Source organism: Amaranthus tricolor, chromosome 15 (assembly GCF_026212465.1).
Source record: "Amaranthus tricolor cultivar Red isolate AtriRed21 chromosome 15, ASM2621246v1, whole genome shotgun sequence".
Classification (NCBI taxonomy): domain Eukaryota; kingdom Viridiplantae; phylum Streptophyta; class Magnoliopsida; order Caryophyllales; family Amaranthaceae; genus Amaranthus; species Amaranthus tricolor.
In genome coordinates this window covers 10,986,627-11,003,980 of record NC_080061.1, presented here as the reverse complement: position 1 = coordinate 11,003,980, position 17,354 = coordinate 10,986,627, and the positions used below count along the sequence as shown (strand labels likewise).

Genomic DNA, 17,354 nt, shown 5'->3' with positions numbered 1-17,354 from the left:
TTATCAATTATTTTAACTTTCAAGAGAATCTTATATAGAAATTAAGAAAAATTAATATTTTTTGAAGTTATTTAAAATTCTCATAAAAAGCATTAATGATATTTTCAAAACAAAAAAAATATAAATTACATCAAAGAAAATACAAAATTCTTATATGTAAATATCATTTTCCCTTTTTAAAAATATAAAATTATTGTGAAATGGAGGAATATTTTAATGTAGCCAATCAATATAAGATTATTGAGACTTTTTCTTCAATTAAATTAATGCAGTATTGAATTATCACCATTTATTGGGGATAGTGTATCTTTTATTGGTGTGAAACAAATCAAAATATTTCTTAGATGAGAATATATATCTATACCATTGCCTATAACATTTTATATGTTTCCTAATTTACAAGATATCTTTTCATTTTTCTGATGTGTGGGGAATCACAGTATTAGAGATAAACGTGATTCGGGTTCACATCAATCAATAAAATATATTATTGAAAAAATGACTTGAGATACATGTCATATTGTCATTAAAAATTTTCCTGCCTTTTTTCTTATTGACAAGGAAACTTTTGATATTTTACTTGATATTTTAGAAAATAATTACTCATTAAAACATGTAATATTTGTTGATTGACTATAATTATATATATGCGATGATCTATTGAAATACTATATTTTGCTTATATAAATCAAATAATATACATGTAAATCTTTTTTTAACTTATTTAATTACTTTGATAATGACAATATTATAACAAATACATACAGTTAATAATTAAGTTTTTATTGCAAATGAATTAATTTTATAAAATAATATTATTATTCATATCAATATATATTTATAGCATCCGTGTTTTACACGGAAATCTATATAGTAATAACTATATAGCTCCAATTTCACGAAATATATATTTGTATGTCTCTAATTTCACTAAAAATTCGTATTTGAATTTGAGTCTAATCCACCATTATTATAAAAGTGATTAAAGATGAGAATTTAAAAATGACTTTTCAAATTTTATCATTTTCAAATTTCAAACCTAGTTATTCTCAAATTCGTTATAAATGATTTTTTAACTGAAATTCACAATTTGAAATGAAATATTTATTCCTAAAAGCAACCTAGTGTATTTCATTAACCCAAAGTTTCAGATAGTATTAGGATAAACAAAATATCATATAAACATTAAATTTGTCAATAATTCATACTTATGACACATGGTCACCTAAAAAGTACACATCTTATTCTTATTTTAATAATATTCATTAGGATAAACAAAATACCTACCTTTTTAGGGTCGAAAACAATTCTGAGCGTCGTAACGATCCCATTGAGAAATTAGCTTTTAATCAAAAACAAAATATTACTATAAAGAATTTTTTTTTATTAGCGTTTGATTTATTAATACAAATTTTATCTAACAAACAACTAAAAATCTCAATCAGAGTAAACTTAACCAACAAACAACTCTAGCTAACCATCATTTTGCTACTTTTACTACTTATTCAGTTTTAATACTCGTGACATTTATCATTTTATGCAATCCAATATGTTATTTTGATCATTTATATATCAAATTATAAACTTCTAAAATTAGCTTAAATAGTATCAATATATAAAATTATGCAATCCAGTACGCGATTAGACGATTTAAACAAAATCTTACTTGACAAAGTTTTTTCTTACACATTAGCTGCAATATATAAAGTTAGCTTAAATAGTATCAATAATTATAATATAACATTAGAAAGGGGAAAATGGTGTGAGCTATGGTATAAATAGGGGGGCAGAGAGGCGGAGAAAACTCTCGCCATCACATTATTCATCAAATCTTTTCTTTTGTTTATTAAAAAAAAAAAAAACAAAGCTAATTAGAATATATCACCAAAATGGCCACCCTGAATGCACCTGACCATGCTGATCCTTTTGCTGATGCAGAGGCCCTCAGGAAAGCTTGCCAAGGTTTTCAATTTTTCATCATCTTCAACCTTTCTTCTTTGTTGCACTTGCCCTCATTAATTTCATTTATTACTCTTTTAAATATACAGAAAATTTTCATATAATCCGTTTTATCAATTAATTTTCAAATAATTATACAATTTTTTTTTAAACAATCAATCTGTAAAATTTTGGTTTTTCTAACTTCATAGGTAAATTAGTTGAAATCAAATCATATATTCCCCTAAAGATTTATTACAATTGCAATTTTAGAGAATATTAAAGATCAAATTTCAACAAATTTATATTTTGTAAACTAAATTTATGCAACGAGTACATATATTAGAAAAACTAATAAATTGTTTATAACAAATGGTAATATCAAAGTGTGGGCGCACTTTAATGGATCGAATTAGGAACCAAGAGTTTAGGAATAGACTAGGGGTAGCCTTTATATCTGAAAAAATGCGCGAACATAGATTGAGGTGGTTTGGTCATGTAACATAGATTGAGATGGTTTGGTCATGTGCATAAAAAGACTTTCGACGCCCCTATGAGAAGTGTAGAAAGCATTATAGTAGAGGGTAAGAGGAGTCGAGGAAGAACTAGGAAAACTTGGGATGAGCAAATAAGAGTTGACTTGCATGAGTTAAACCTCTCTGCGGACCTTACTAGGGATAGAAGCAGTTGAAGACGACATATCCATGTCCCAGACTTTTGATGTCCGCTTAGTTTTCCGTTTAGTGCCCGTAACATTATGCTCTTATCGTTTCCTTTCTTTTAGTTCTGTGTTTTCCTCTGTAGTAGCTCTTTTTTTTAAGCCTTTAAGTTATCTTGCACGTGTAATTACGTCTCTTTATCTTCCTCGAGCCGGAGGACTCCTTTGGCCGCGCTCTCCTTTACGAGTATGAGTTGCCACTGTCTTTCCCTCCGCAGACCCTGGCCTTAGTCTTCTATGTGCGGATATCTAAATATTTGATAGTTAATTTTTGCAAAAATAGAAAATAACAAATATTTGATATTTTCTGGGAGGTAACATATTGATCAAATAACAAATATACTTGTCAGATTATAATTTTTTCTTTTGAGATAATCAGATTATAATTTATAAGCGTGGTTTTTCGAAATCAAATTATTAATTATAAAGTGATGATTTATTATAAAAAATTAAAAATTCCTAACAAGTGTTCTATATATAACGTTAATTAATTAATAAATTGATTAATTGGAAATGCAGGATGGGGAACAAACGAGAAGGGAATAATAGAAGTGATTGGTCACCGAAGTGCAGCCCAGAGAAAACTGATCAAGGAAGCTTATGAGCAACAATATAATGAAAATCTTATTAGACGCTTTGAGAAAGAGCTTTCTGGGGATTTTGAGGTTCTTTTTTTCTTTTATTTTCTCATTATTTTTATTTTTATTTTTTCATTTACATTAATCAAATCTTTTATGTCTATATGAGTTATCATACATTCATGATAATTTCATCATTCATACTATAATAGAACAACTCTTATATAAGACTGGTGTCTGACAGTAGCTCCTAAAACTAAAACTAAAAAAAAATGACATTCAAAATGACGAATGAAACATTATTAAATACTTAAATTGAGTATTTTAAATACAAAATTGAACATTTTAATTAATGTAGACATTTTTTGCTGTTATTCTAATTTCTTTAGTTAAGATAATGAATATTTTGATAACTACAGCCTTTTAAGTTTTCTACTTTTTAAAATAATAGCCTAAAGTTTCATTTTTGCGAGCTATAAAATTTGCAAAGTTGACAATATTATAACCACCTTATCGGATTCTGACGAGATAACCTAATAAATAACCTTTAATCTAGTTAAATGACATTTGACTTTAACTTATCTTAATTAATTTAACTTAATTATTCTATTATCCTAATTAGTCATCCCTTCCCATACTCTTTCCACCCATCTCCATTAAATGAATTAAATTGAGGTAGTTGGGTTAATTAGATTTGATTAATGAATTAAAATTTTAGGTCTAACAAGGTCATTAGGTGAGTCAAATGTTATAGGTCATCTCATCGGAATTCAATAAGGTGGCTGTTATATTGTTGATTTTTCAAATTTATGGCTGTAGTTTAAATAAAATTTTGAGACTATCAATAATCAATCGACAATCATCAACAAAATATACTAATGAAAAAACGATTTAAAACACGTGTCACACTGTTATTAAAATTTTTTTTGCCATTTTCTTATAGACAGTGAAACTTTTGATATTTGATTTGATATTTAAGGAAACAATTAAATTATTAAAACATTTAATATTTGTTGATTAACAATAACTATATATGATGATCTATTAAAATACAATATTTTCTTATATAAACCAAAAAAAGAATATAAATGTACATCTTTATTTTGGCTTAGATAACAAATCATTATCACATCAATAGATCAATCAATAATCAATAAAATCATCAATAAAATATACTAATAAAGAAATGACTTGAGACACGTGTCACACTGTTATTAAATATTTTTCCGTCTTTTTTCTATTATTGATAGAGAAACTTTTGATATTTGACTTGATATTTAAGGAAACAATTAACTCATTAAAACATGTAATATTTGTTGATCGACTATAATTATATGTGATGATCTATTGAAATACTATATTTTCTTATACGAACCAATAAAAAAATATATATGTAAATCTTTATTTTAACTTAGATAATAAATCATTATCATATAATGATAAGCGCACTAATTTAGCTATTTTTTCAACTTAATTTTCTCTGCTATCTATCATAGTTTAAGACTTTTAAAATTTATTTGTCTTAATTATTAATAAGTACTATGAGTATATGTTTTAATATTGCTGTATAATAAATTATTAATTTTTAGTTTGATAATATCATAATAAATACAAAGATTTAATAATTTATTTATATTGATAATGAATTAAATTTCTAGCCATTTTTATCTTTTCTCATTATTTATGATTTATTTTCAATTGGAGATTGGATATATAATTAATTCAAGTACATCATTTTATTTTTTTAATCAATTTTTTCATATGTAGTACAATATCCTACCTTATAAAATGTAGGAATTAAAGATTTCTTATTCAATCTAAATTTCTTTTAATGTTACTGAAATTTATTTTTTAAAAATTTATAATTATTTATTTTTGTGATTAAAACATCAATGGAAAACTTCTCTTGCAAGCTTAATTTAAAATATTTTTTATCAGGTAGTAGTATGATTATCTTGCATAAAGTAAAACTCACTAAAACTAATTGTTTCCCATATAAATTAATTTCATTTAGATAATGGTAAATTTTTAATATCTTTACTTTTAGAATTTATCACAATCACATGTTATTATTAGTTTATATCTATTATTAAATTTTTTTAATATATATTTACATACTTACACATTTGTGCATTGCACAGACATATACACTAGTTATTTTAAAATGCAGTAAACTTTTAAAATATAGTTGTCAAAATGTTAATACTTTATATATATATATATATATATATATATATATATATATATATATATATATATATATATATATATATATATATATATATGTATGTATCTTAATTAATAACCATATAAACACATAAATACATAATTATATACTCTTCATTATCTAATTATTATTTATGTACCACTGGCCACACTCATATATTTCGGTATCTTGTGTATCATAAAATATGTTGATGCATGTCTCGTCTTCCCAACATTTTTTAAACATTTGTGTTAATTATTTTTATTTCAATTTAGTATGTTGTGCCTATTGTTTTTGGCATTAGAATAACTGAGATGTCGGGATCATCAAGTTGATTTCTAGTCCGATGTCTCGGATCGATTTAAAATTTGATTTTGTATTCATTTTGAGTTTTACATAATTTTAAATACATTTTAAAAGTGGGGTCAAATTGGATTCCATAATATATTTGGATAAATATTGAGTCATCGAATCTGTATTAAATACCCTCAAAAGGTTCTAATAGTATTTCAAAAATAAATGAATTGCAAATAATGTAATATACATTTTTAAAGTCGGGTCAAATAGAGTTTGAAATACATTTAGATAAATATTGAGTCATCAAATCTGTTTTAAATATCCTCCAAAGATTCTAATAGAATTTCAAAAATAAATGAATTTCAAATAATGTAATTAGTTGGGGCCTTGGGGGTTTTATTTTGATGGGAAGAAGTTGAGGGAACATTTTTTTTTCTAGTTTATCTAATTTCTCTATTTATGGGAGATAATAAGATTTTCCCTAAGTGATTATAGGTGAGGTCATGTTGGTAAAATCTTCACTAGTTCTTACTCTCCCTTCTTTTTTTTTCTTTCTATTTAATTTTTGCACATTTTTTAAAACAAGTTCGAAGTTTTAATATCTCTAATTATGCATTATAAAAAATTATAAAATTGTATGATAATAAAGTGTACATTAAGACAAATTTAATAAGGTCTCAAATAAATATATTATTTCTTGCCTACACTTTAAAAAACCAAAGTCAAATTTCTCTCTCCTTAAATGGAAATATTCTAATTGAGAAAAACATTAGAAAACGAAAGGAATATTTAAAAGGAGGTCGCTAACGGATGAAATTACTTCTAAATAATAACTAGAATATATATAGTTTAAACTTTTAACTATAAAAATATTGATTGTATTACCTAACATAGTATAAAAGTTGAAATTCATCACCAAATTAACCGTCAATTTATATTGTGTTATCTTTATCTTATATTAACTTTGTTTTCTTATTTGCACCCAAATCAACTTTTGCATTATTTATTATTTTATTGTATTTTACATATTGCGACTATTATATGAAAAAAACATAGTCATATAGAATGATTTTTTATTTTCGTCTCGTAGCATATTTTCATAATATCAGATTTTTATAATTTTTAGTATTATATAACTCTAAATGTTTATAATTAACATGTCAATTGTGGTTATAACTAAAATAGCTGCTATTACTCTTACGGCCGTTTGGTACATGGTATTAGAGGGCGGTAATGGTAATAAAATTAAGTAATAAAAAATTTGGTTGTTTTGGATGCCTTCAATGGTAATGGATAGTAATAAAATAAGGTAATGAAATTACCAAAAAGGGTCATTTTTATTATCATCAAACAACCTGGTATTAGGCTGTAATGGTAATGAAGTATTACTGTGGTAATAAAATAAGGTAATGTTTCGAGCTTAAGAAAAAAAAATAATGAAGAAAAAAAAGTAATGTTTGTAATTATCCAAAAAAATATTATTATTAAAAAAAGAATCATTAGATAGAATAATTTAGATACAATAATGCTTTTAGATACAAATATACAATAATGAAACTAAGAGTCATTACCATTTTTTATTACTAACAACCAAATGCAATCAATGGAATATTATCTTCCATTACCATTCTTTAGTCATGCACACCAAACAAAAGAATCTTCATTATCAATTCTCATATCCATTCCTTCATTGCTATTGCCATTACAACATTTCATTCCCATTACTTCATTACCATCGACCAAACGGACCGTTATAAGAATGGCCGAACATTTATCCTTACATGTGTACTTAAAGTACCAATTTCGTTGTCATTTTTCTTTGCTATATATTTTACAATTTATTATTGACAGATTTTTAATAAAAATGACTCGGATCATATCCTAATAGACTTGGACATAGAGTTCCCCGCTTATATATACTGCTGATGTAACAATGTAAATTTGTATTACCATTACTAATCTATTATAGTTTTACATATGAAACTTAGAGGGCTGTTTACCGATGGATGTTGGACCCCTTGGATCGGGAGGCTGTTCTTGCAAATGTTGCTCTCAAGAAGTTGGATTATCGAGTGATCATCGAGCTCGCCTGCATTCCATCGGCAGAGGAACTGTTGGCCTTCAAACGGGCTTATCAAGCTCGATACAAGCACAGCTTGGAGGAAGATATTGCTTCTCATTTCTCTGGTGATATGCGAAAGGCAAGATCTAACTGATATCACCTTTGTTTTTAATTAGAGGTGCATATATATATATATGGAGCCGCTAAAAGTCCATGACCTGGCATATGTTAAAAGGGTCAAACCCGTTAATTTTTAAAGGGCCGGACTTTTAACAGGTCGGGTCGATTTTAAAAATTAGCTGGTCGGAGTAATTGACCAGCAAACTTCAGGTGATCTAAATATTACACCCTATTGAGTAATTGAACAACAAAGATAAGCAATTATCCTAACATTCCTAATTTTAAATGATCAAGCTTGTAAGATGAAATGATCTAAATGCGTCTGTGTAGGAGGATATAGATTATTAATCATATACTATATCAGTAATTCGCCCCGAACCAACATTACTCTATACCACCATTAAGAACATGATTTCATAATTAGTTAATAAAATGAGAATATTTATATAAATGGGCTGGATCAGGGCAGTCAAATGGACCTTTGGCCCATCCTAGCCCGCTATAAAATAATGCGAACCACTAGACCCAACCGACCCGTTAAAATCGCCCCTGCCCCGCACCCACCCCATTGATCAGCTCTATTTTTATTCATATAAAAGTAATATAGCCATATTGGGGTATTCTTTACTTCACAACAACATTTTATTACTCCAACATCATCAAGAGGTTCTCTCTTAGGATGGAGTTTTGGGATCAAATGTACGCATTCTATGGGGTTCTTACTTGTTTGTTAGTGATAACAAAGGGGTTGTTTACGATTATTCATTACATCAATAAAGCTAAATTTGTTGTTCTTTTCTATGAAGTATGGTTCATATAGCAACATTCTAAACAAAGTTTGATTTTGTTTTCTGCAGTTGTTGCTTCTGCTAGTGAGTGTTCATAGGTATGAAACTGATGTTTCAGAGCCAAAACTGGTGGAAGCTGAGGCTGAAATCCTGCATAAGTGTATCAAAGATAAGGCTTATAACCATGATGAGATCACAAGGATTCTTACTACAAGGAGCAAGGCTCAGCTCACTGCTACCTTTTACAGGTTTAGAGATGTCTATAGCACTCCCATCACTAAGGTAAATCAAGCAATAATTATCACTTCTTAGCATTAAGCACAAAAACCCCAAGATAAAAGTAATGCTCATGCCCAGTGTCACATGATTCGCTAGTTAATTCGCATGTCATGATGATTCGCTCAAAATGGACCAAAAATAGCCGAAAACCGACCAAAATTTGCTTTTTTCGATTTGCGATTCGCAGAGAGATTAGTGAATCATGTCACACTGCTCATGCCAAAGGGGAGTTGCTAATAGTTAAAACTTGCTTTGTTTGTAGAGCTTGGCTTCCGATCAGGATAAGGACATTGTTGGAGCGCTTCAAACTACCATCCGATGCATCAAGTCTCCTCAAAAGTACCTAGAACGGGTGTGTATTTCTCTTTTTAGTTGGTTTACAATAAAGTATATAACATATTACGAAGTCTAAACAATCAACTTAAACTTTCAGCTAATCACATAGTTTCTTGACATGGTGAAACTGATAATTGCGCCTAGGATATGTTATGTATTTCGATTTGAACATGTGATATGTGTTTATGATACTATGTCAAATGATCGTCTAGACTAAATGCTTAGAAAAATGGTTAAAACCCCAAAAGAATTTGTCTTGTGAATTCCCAAAACTGACCATAATTCATTTTTTCAATTCGTGAGTAGATTAGCGCATCATGCAACCTTGGCTGAAATATCGATTAATTATGTTTGTTTTTGCGAATAGGTTTTAAGTGATGCAATCAAGAAGCGGGGAACTGACGAGGATGCATTGACAAGGGTGATAGTGACAAGAGCTGAGAAAGACTTGGGGGAGATCAAGGAGTTGTTCTACAAGAGGAATAGTGTGACTTTGGAGCATGCTGTGGCTAAGGAGACTCGTGGAGATTATGAGAACTTCCTCCTTACTCTGCTAGGGAAAGAGAACTAATTAAGCTAAAGATACAAAGACACTATCAAACTACCTAATAAAATCATTTTATGTCATGTTTTAGCTGTTTTTGTGCTTATTTCAGTTGAGCACAATGTAGTGAGATGCTCAAAAAGGCTTTATATGTGTTGTTGAGGCTTTTGATATATGGATGGATTATCCTTTCGTGTTGGTTTTTTATGGAACAAAATACTAATCGATCTTTGATTTGGACAATCGTTAAATTATGCAATGACATTTTATATCAAGGATTAATTGAAAACAAGTCAACAACCTCTTTGTTTTGACAAGGTGAGTTTTTGAATATCTGACATTCCAAATCGTCATAAATGGAAGCTATTTAATGATGAGGAATTAAACCCCTACAACCCTAAGATAAAAGGTTATAGCTTCAAGAAAGGAGTTGAACACTTGTGATCCAAAAACAGAACTAATGCAACACTAATCAAGAAAATCTAATCTAAGCAATGAAAGAACAATGCAAACCAAACCAAAGATGTACGTGGCTCACTCGTAATTAGGCTACGTTCACGGTCTAGCCTAGATGTCTTTATTGCCTCCAAACAACCTCCAATAGAGTTACAATCTATGATGATCACAATTGAGAGTATTGAGAAAGTTTAAGAAAGGAAGAGAATTGTGTAATCTAGAGAGAGAAAAAGGGATAGAAAACTTAAGGATACTAGTCTCTGTGTTGATCCCTATTTATAACATATTGGGTCTAACATTTACACTATAATCCTAGGAAACAAGAAAACCCGAAAGAAAAGCTAATTTCATTTTCCAGTTCCCAGGCCGATTTGGGTTTACATTGGTAGAGGAAAATCCGACTCGGCTTTTGTTTCTGCCTCCAAGACCAAGTTTTCCTTTCCAAGCCTTTTCTCCTTATATTTAATTTACCCCCTTTTCACCTCTTCTTTACCAGTATATATCTAATATGGATTAAGGACCTAAGTCACCCCTTAATCATAGCAATCTCCACCTTGACTTGAGCCTGCAAGCCAAACATCCCAAACATGCCAAACCCCCATCAAAACACATAACAATCCAAAGACATCATCGAAAGCTAGAAAAGTGTATAAGTTACATACTCGATTCTTGGTGAGGAAATCACATCCTTCTACTATATGCAAATCACATGCAGTACCTATAGACTCTACCTAACACCTTATATGTTAAATGGAGCACGCCTAATCAAGTCTACACATAGACTAAGCTTGGCACATAGTAAATGTTTATTCATCATATCCATCGGGTTGTGTTCCGTTGCAATCTTTACCAAAGTAATACTCTTCGATTCAATCTCATCACAAATGAAATTGTACTTGATATCAATCTGTTTGGTCCTTCGATGAAACGTATTCTAATTTTTAGCCAAATGTATCACACTTTGGTTATCAGAATATGCACATACCAAACTCAAACTTGGGCACAACTCACCTATGAGATCCTTTAACCACTTCGTCTCTTTAAATGATTTCACAGCCGCAATATATCCCGTCACAGTTGCAGATAGGGCTGTCACATCTTGTAGAGAAGACATCCAATTGATCATCGTACCACCCAAAGTGAATACTAAACCCGAAGTCAACTTCCTTTCATCCTAGTCACCCGCATAATTGGAATCACAACAATTAATGAGCTTGGTCTTGTCTTCCCCAAACTTAAGGCATACATCTGGTGTACCCTTCAAGTATCAAAGAAGTCATTTCACCACATCTCAATGTCGTTTCCCCAGATTACCAATGTACCTATTCACCGTGCTTAAGTCTTAAGCTATTTTAGGTCGACTACAAACCATAGCATACTAAACAAGTGTTTTTGATTGACCCTTCAAAACAAACCTTATTAGCAGTTCAAATGTATAAGGGCGAATCATTTTATGAGCCGTTTACTATAGCGCATAAATTTCCATATGACCTCAATCCTTGTCTCACTTATTCACCCTTATACATCTCTTTCTGGCTAAGCTATAGAGTACGTTATCACTTCATATCAAACGGGTTAAGTTAGAAATGACATCACGTTCAAAGATGAAAGAAACTTACTAGAATAATGCCAAAGCAGTAATCTCAGCAATAACAATGCCAAAGCCATAATAGAAACAATAACACCGTACACATAAGGAATAATCGAAGGAACAAAAATGTGACCCTTGATTCACTCAACTCAACCAGTGGATCAATATTCAAGGTATTGGAAAATAAGCTTTTCCACACTGTTTCCATCCAATTAATGAAATGATGGGGCAAGAATTCACAATGTTCAAGGTGTTGGAAAGGAATACCAACATAACAAAGAAACTGCAGAGATGTAGTTTGTTACTTTAATCATTGGTTTTCTCTATTTTCTTTTCAATTTGTTTTTATTTATTTTTTTTTTTTGGGGGGGGGGGGGGGGGGGGGGGGGGGATGAAAGGACCAGAACTGAAAAGATGTTTCTACTACAAACTACAAAATTAATGATAGATGCAGAGCATAGTCGAAGGCTAAAATCGAAGAACTGTCAATAAAAAAAGAAACAAAGTAAAACTTCACAGCCATGCTTACAGAATTAATGATCGATATAGGAAACTCAAATTGGCCCCTGCCTAGTCTTCTTAGGGCCAAAGATTGCTTCCTGGATCATAGGAGACATTGGACCATTCTTGTCCAAGTAAGTTCTAACGGTTTTCTCATCGATATGGAATCCCTTTTGCTTCAATGTAAGAATAGTGTTTTGCGCATCTTCAACTCCTTTGTCCTCACAAAACTCATGAACGAGCCCCGTGAACGTTATCAAATTTGGTGAGTGGCCGTTTTCCAACATCTCCACACACAACTCAACCGCATCATCAAGTTTCCTTGCCTTGGTAAGAGCTTGGATCAAGACAGTATAACTATAAGCATTCGCCACAATCCCATTATCCTGCATTTTCCTGAATATCTTCTTAGCTTTATCAAATTCCTCCGCCTGGCAAAATCCTTCAACCACAGCTGTATACACAACTACTTCTGGCATAGTACCCTTTTCGCGTATCCACCCAAAAAGCTTCATAGCTTCCTGAAGCAAACCATCCTTACAAAGCCCATCAAGCATGCCTACAGCATTAGGAATTAAACCACTTTGTTTCATTTTCTTAAAAATCTCATCAGCGTTCTCAGGCACCTCCATCTTATCTTCCTGAGGTGGTTGCACCAAAGTATCTTCATCCGATTTCTTCTCCGCATTATCAACACTCCCAAGCTTAAACTTCTCAAGAAATTCATCCCCACTTTTTCCACTACTTTGCTCACTTTTGGAAGGCCTATTCAACAGCTCACTTACCGAAGGCTGTGAATCCTTGCCCCCATTGCGATCACCGCCCAAACCAACTCCTTCACTCTCTTCTTCAATCCCATCAAACTTAAAAAAGTCATCACCCAATTTCATATCACCTTTACTACCTTGCTCACCATACGACTTCCTAAACCCATCATTTCTTCCTTGGGGCCTATAATTATTATCAGGGTTATCAATTCTTCGTCGGGGCCCATAATTATGATCAGGGTTATCATTTCTTCCTTGGGGCATAAAATTTCGATTAGGGCTATCATTTCTTCCTTGGCGCCTATAGCTATGATCAGGGTTATCATTTCTTCCCTGATATCGGGGCTTTTGCCTATCACCACCATCTCTAGAAGACCTAAAACTTGTATTGCCACTATAATTTTCCCTATTATTTCTAGAAAATTTATCATCATCATTAGCATAACCATTATTCCTACGACTATTAGAACCATAATAACCATAGTTTCTAAGAAGCCCAATACCAATATGATCATCAATGGAACTGAACAATTGAAATTTCATTAAAATGGGGAAAGTTGAAGTTTTTGCATTATGGGGCTGAAACATATATGAGAAAGCATTAAAAAACTTGAAAATTATAGGTAGCTCTGAAATCTTACCCCTTGAAGCTATCATCTTGGTGTCAATCTGAAAATTTGCTGAAAACCCAGAAAAATTTGATGTGAAAAGAGAGGCCAAGGACACTACGGAATTGTTTGATTTGTGGGTTTTACTGGGTTTTTAGGGATTTAAATTGAAAGGGGGTATCATAGTCATTTTGAACTCACGTTTGAAATGACCACATAGCCCCTGAACTGTCTTCTTTGTCTTCGACTTGAACAGCCTACTTCATCAGATTGTCATAGATACTAAACCAAAACAACAGCAGGTATGATTTCCCACTTCTTTCTTTTTCTTTAATTTTCGAAATTTATTACATCAATCATCTTTATTTCTATGTTTGATCTTTAATCAAATAAAGGAACAAAAATTGCGTACAAACAACAAAGCTCCCTCAATTTCCATGTTTTACTTGGTTCAACAGCAGCAATTCTTTCTTTTCGATTTTTGTCTATATTGTCGCATAAAATTGAAGATAGAAGGAAGGTATATTGAGTTTCTTTATTTTGTTTCCTTTCCCATGTCATTATTTTTGTTTCATTTTAATATTATGGTTTCTTTTCATTTTATTTCTTTGCTCTTCTAGTTTTCCTTTAATTACTTATTTTAATACCCAATTGAAAATATCCTCAACCTAGGTTAGTAATCGACATCAAGATTTTAAAAACGTATTTGTTTCAATTAAAGGTGATAAGATTGGTGTTGTTTCATATTACTCAAGTTGGAAAATTGAGATTTATAAATTCTATTGAAGAAAATGCTTGCAAATGAAAAGTGTGGGATAATTTAACATTCTTGGATGGTTCTTAAATTCATTTGGGTAATGTAATATTCTTGAAGGACTAATAGATTCTTGCGTGGATTATTTATTTTGGGTATAAATGAACAATATATGATCAGGGTTATCATTTCTTCCTTGGGGATAGTAGATAAGATAATGGGGGATTTCAGAATGGTTTTTTGAGAGACCGAGTTTGTAAGAGATTAAGTGAAGCTTGAAGGGTTTCCTGCTTTGTGCACAAACAGAGTGCTCTGTTTTCAATTTCTTGTCTACAATAGTTGCTAATTGAAGAAACCCATTTTAGAAAGAGAGGTAAATTTTAATTTCAATTATTTTTTCATATCCAAATTCAAAGTACTCTCTTTTTAATGTAACAAAGTCGCATTCTTTATATTAAAATTGAAGTTAATATTTACATTTTCACTTGTGAATTGAGGCCCATTTTTCTTTATGTAAGTTTTAGTCTTCTCTAATTGCATCATGATAAGTTTCCAATTCTATTATTAACCGGAATTTAACTGGGTTTGTTCTGTACTTTTTGATAAATTTGTCTGTTCTGGTGTTCTGTATGATGGGTATTATAGGTATTTTTCATTGACAATATTTAACCTTTTGTTTTCTATTAATAGCAAAACCTAAATTGGGTTTATAATTATCAATGGATTGTGTATATAAGGTTATGGTTCGTTACCTTATCACTATATTAGCTACATTTTGCGCTCTACATCTATGAATTAATGTCGAGTGGGCTGCACAAGTCATTTTATCTTATTAAACATTGCAAAATGATCTTGCCATCATGGGATGCTTTGTTTCATTAAATAGCTGAAAAGTTACTTACACTTTCGAGTTTTGTGCGAGTGTGATGTTGTGTTTGGATGGAAGGAAAGGGAGTGCAAGGAAGGGGAGAAAAATGGAGGGATGACATTTCTCTAATTTTAAATACGTAAAGGTGAGGGGAGGGAAGGGAAATAGACTATAGAGGGAAGAGAAAGGAATGGACAATTCATTTACAATTTTTTCAACACAAATCCTTCTAGCATACGAAAGATCTAAAGGAAAAAACATCTACCCCCCTCCCCTTCCCTTCCTTTGAATTATTTTGATCAGTGTAAGATAATGGGGGATAGTAGATAAGATAATGGGGGATTTCAGAATGGTTTTTTGAGAGATCGAGTTTGTAAGAGATTAAGTGAAGCTTGTAAGGTTTCCTGCTTTGTGCATAAACAGAGTGCTCTGTTTTCAATTTCTTGTCTACAATAGTTGCTAATTGAAGAAACCCATTTTAGAAAGAGAGGTAAATTTTAGATTCAATTATTTTTTCATATCCAAATTCAAAGTACTCTCTTTTTAATGTAACAAAGTTGCATTCTTTATATTAAAATTGAAGTTAATATTTACATTTTCACTTGTGAATTGAGACCCATTTTTCTTTATGTAAGTTTTAGTCTTCTCTAATTGCATCAAGATAAGTTTTCAATTCTATTATTAACTGGAATTTAACTGGGTTTGTTCTGTACTTTTTGATAAATTTGACTGTTCCGGTGTTCTGTATGATGGGTATTATAGGTATTTTTCATTGACAATATTTAACCTTTTGTTTTCCATTAATAGCAAAACCTAAATTGGGTTTATAATTATCAATGGATTGTGTATATAAGGTTATGGTTCCTTACTTTATCACTATATTAGCTACATTTTGCGCTCTACATTTATGAATTAATGTCGAGTGGGCTGCACAAGTCATTTTATCTTATTAAACATTGCAAATTGATCTTGCCATCATGGGATGCTTGGTTTCATTTAATAGCATAAAAGTTACTTACACTTTCGAGTTTTGTGCGAGTGTGATGTTGTGTTTGGATGGAAGGAAAGGGAGTGCAAGGAAGGGGAGAAAAATGGAGGGATGACATTTCTCTAATTTTAAATACGTAAAGGTGAGGGGAGGGAAGGGAAATAGACTATAGAGGGAAGAGAAAGGAAGGGACAATTCATTTACAATTTTTTCAACACAAATCCTTCTAGCATACGAAAGATCTAAAGGAAAAAACATCTACCCCCCTCCCCTTCCCTTCCTTTGAATTGTTTTGATCAGTGTAACATAATTCATTAGGTAATTTGCTTTATGACACGCGATTCGCTCAAATTTGCCTAAGAATAGCCCAAAACACACCATATTTCGCTTTTTCGATTCACGATTCGGGAGGAGATTAGCGAATCATGTGACAATAGTCTGATGTATAAGCACTTTGCACAGGTTAGTGTGTGGCATGACCGTGCAAGCCTGCAAGGTACCATTTGCAGAGGCATTTGTCACTGAAAACGCAATTACATTTTCTGGTTATTTAATAGGTGATTATGAGTATAAGTTTTGTTATCATGAGATTTTGGGTCTTATTTCGAACATTCTACTTAATTTTATCGAGAAATCTTTGAAGAGTTTTAATAAGTTGAGTTTGTAACTCCATGTCTGTAACCGCCTCGAATTATGAAGGCAAACACTAACTGGAATTTAGTATTAATCAAGCGGAAGCTTACTTTTGCCAACACAATTAAGGGGTTACTTAAAGGTCAAACCAATATCCAAGCAACATAACGGAAGTCTTAACTATCCAAAATATAGGAAAATTACAACCAAATCGAAATAAGTCCAAAGTTCAAATTACATCCTTAAATTAGTCTAAATCTAAACTAATAGTCTCTCAAATACAATAAAGAGATCTAAACAAAAGGGGAGTCATACTCCAACT

At 31.0% G+C, this 17,354-nt stretch overlaps 2 protein-coding genes across 2 annotated transcripts; one reads left to right on the top strand and one right to left on the bottom strand.

The window, feature by feature from the left end:
• Nucleotides 1-1,806: 1,806 nt before the first annotated feature.
• On the top strand, nucleotides 1,807-10,158 carry LOC130801487 (annexin-like protein RJ4). The gene is made up of 6 exons (XM_057665350.1): nucleotides 1,807-1,962; nucleotides 3,176-3,321; nucleotides 7,726-7,938; nucleotides 8,777-8,989; nucleotides 9,249-9,338; nucleotides 9,690-10,158. Exons 1-6 carry the CDS (start codon nucleotides 1,890-1,892, stop codon nucleotides 9,891-9,893), a joined length of 939 nt encoding a protein of 312 aa, XP_057521333.1. The 5' UTR covers nucleotides 1,807-1,889; the 3' UTR covers nucleotides 9,894-10,158.
• Nucleotides 10,159-12,320: 2,162 nt separating this feature from the next.
• Nucleotides 12,321-14,333, bottom strand: LOC130801486 (pentatricopeptide repeat-containing protein At4g38150-like). Its single transcript, XM_057665349.1, has one exon. The coding sequence runs from the start codon at nucleotides 13,836-13,838 to the stop codon at nucleotides 12,468-12,470; it is 1,371 nt and encodes a 456-aa protein (XP_057521332.1). The 5' UTR covers nucleotides 13,839-14,333; the 3' UTR covers nucleotides 12,321-12,467.
• Nucleotides 14,334-17,354: the final 3,021 nt, after the last annotated feature.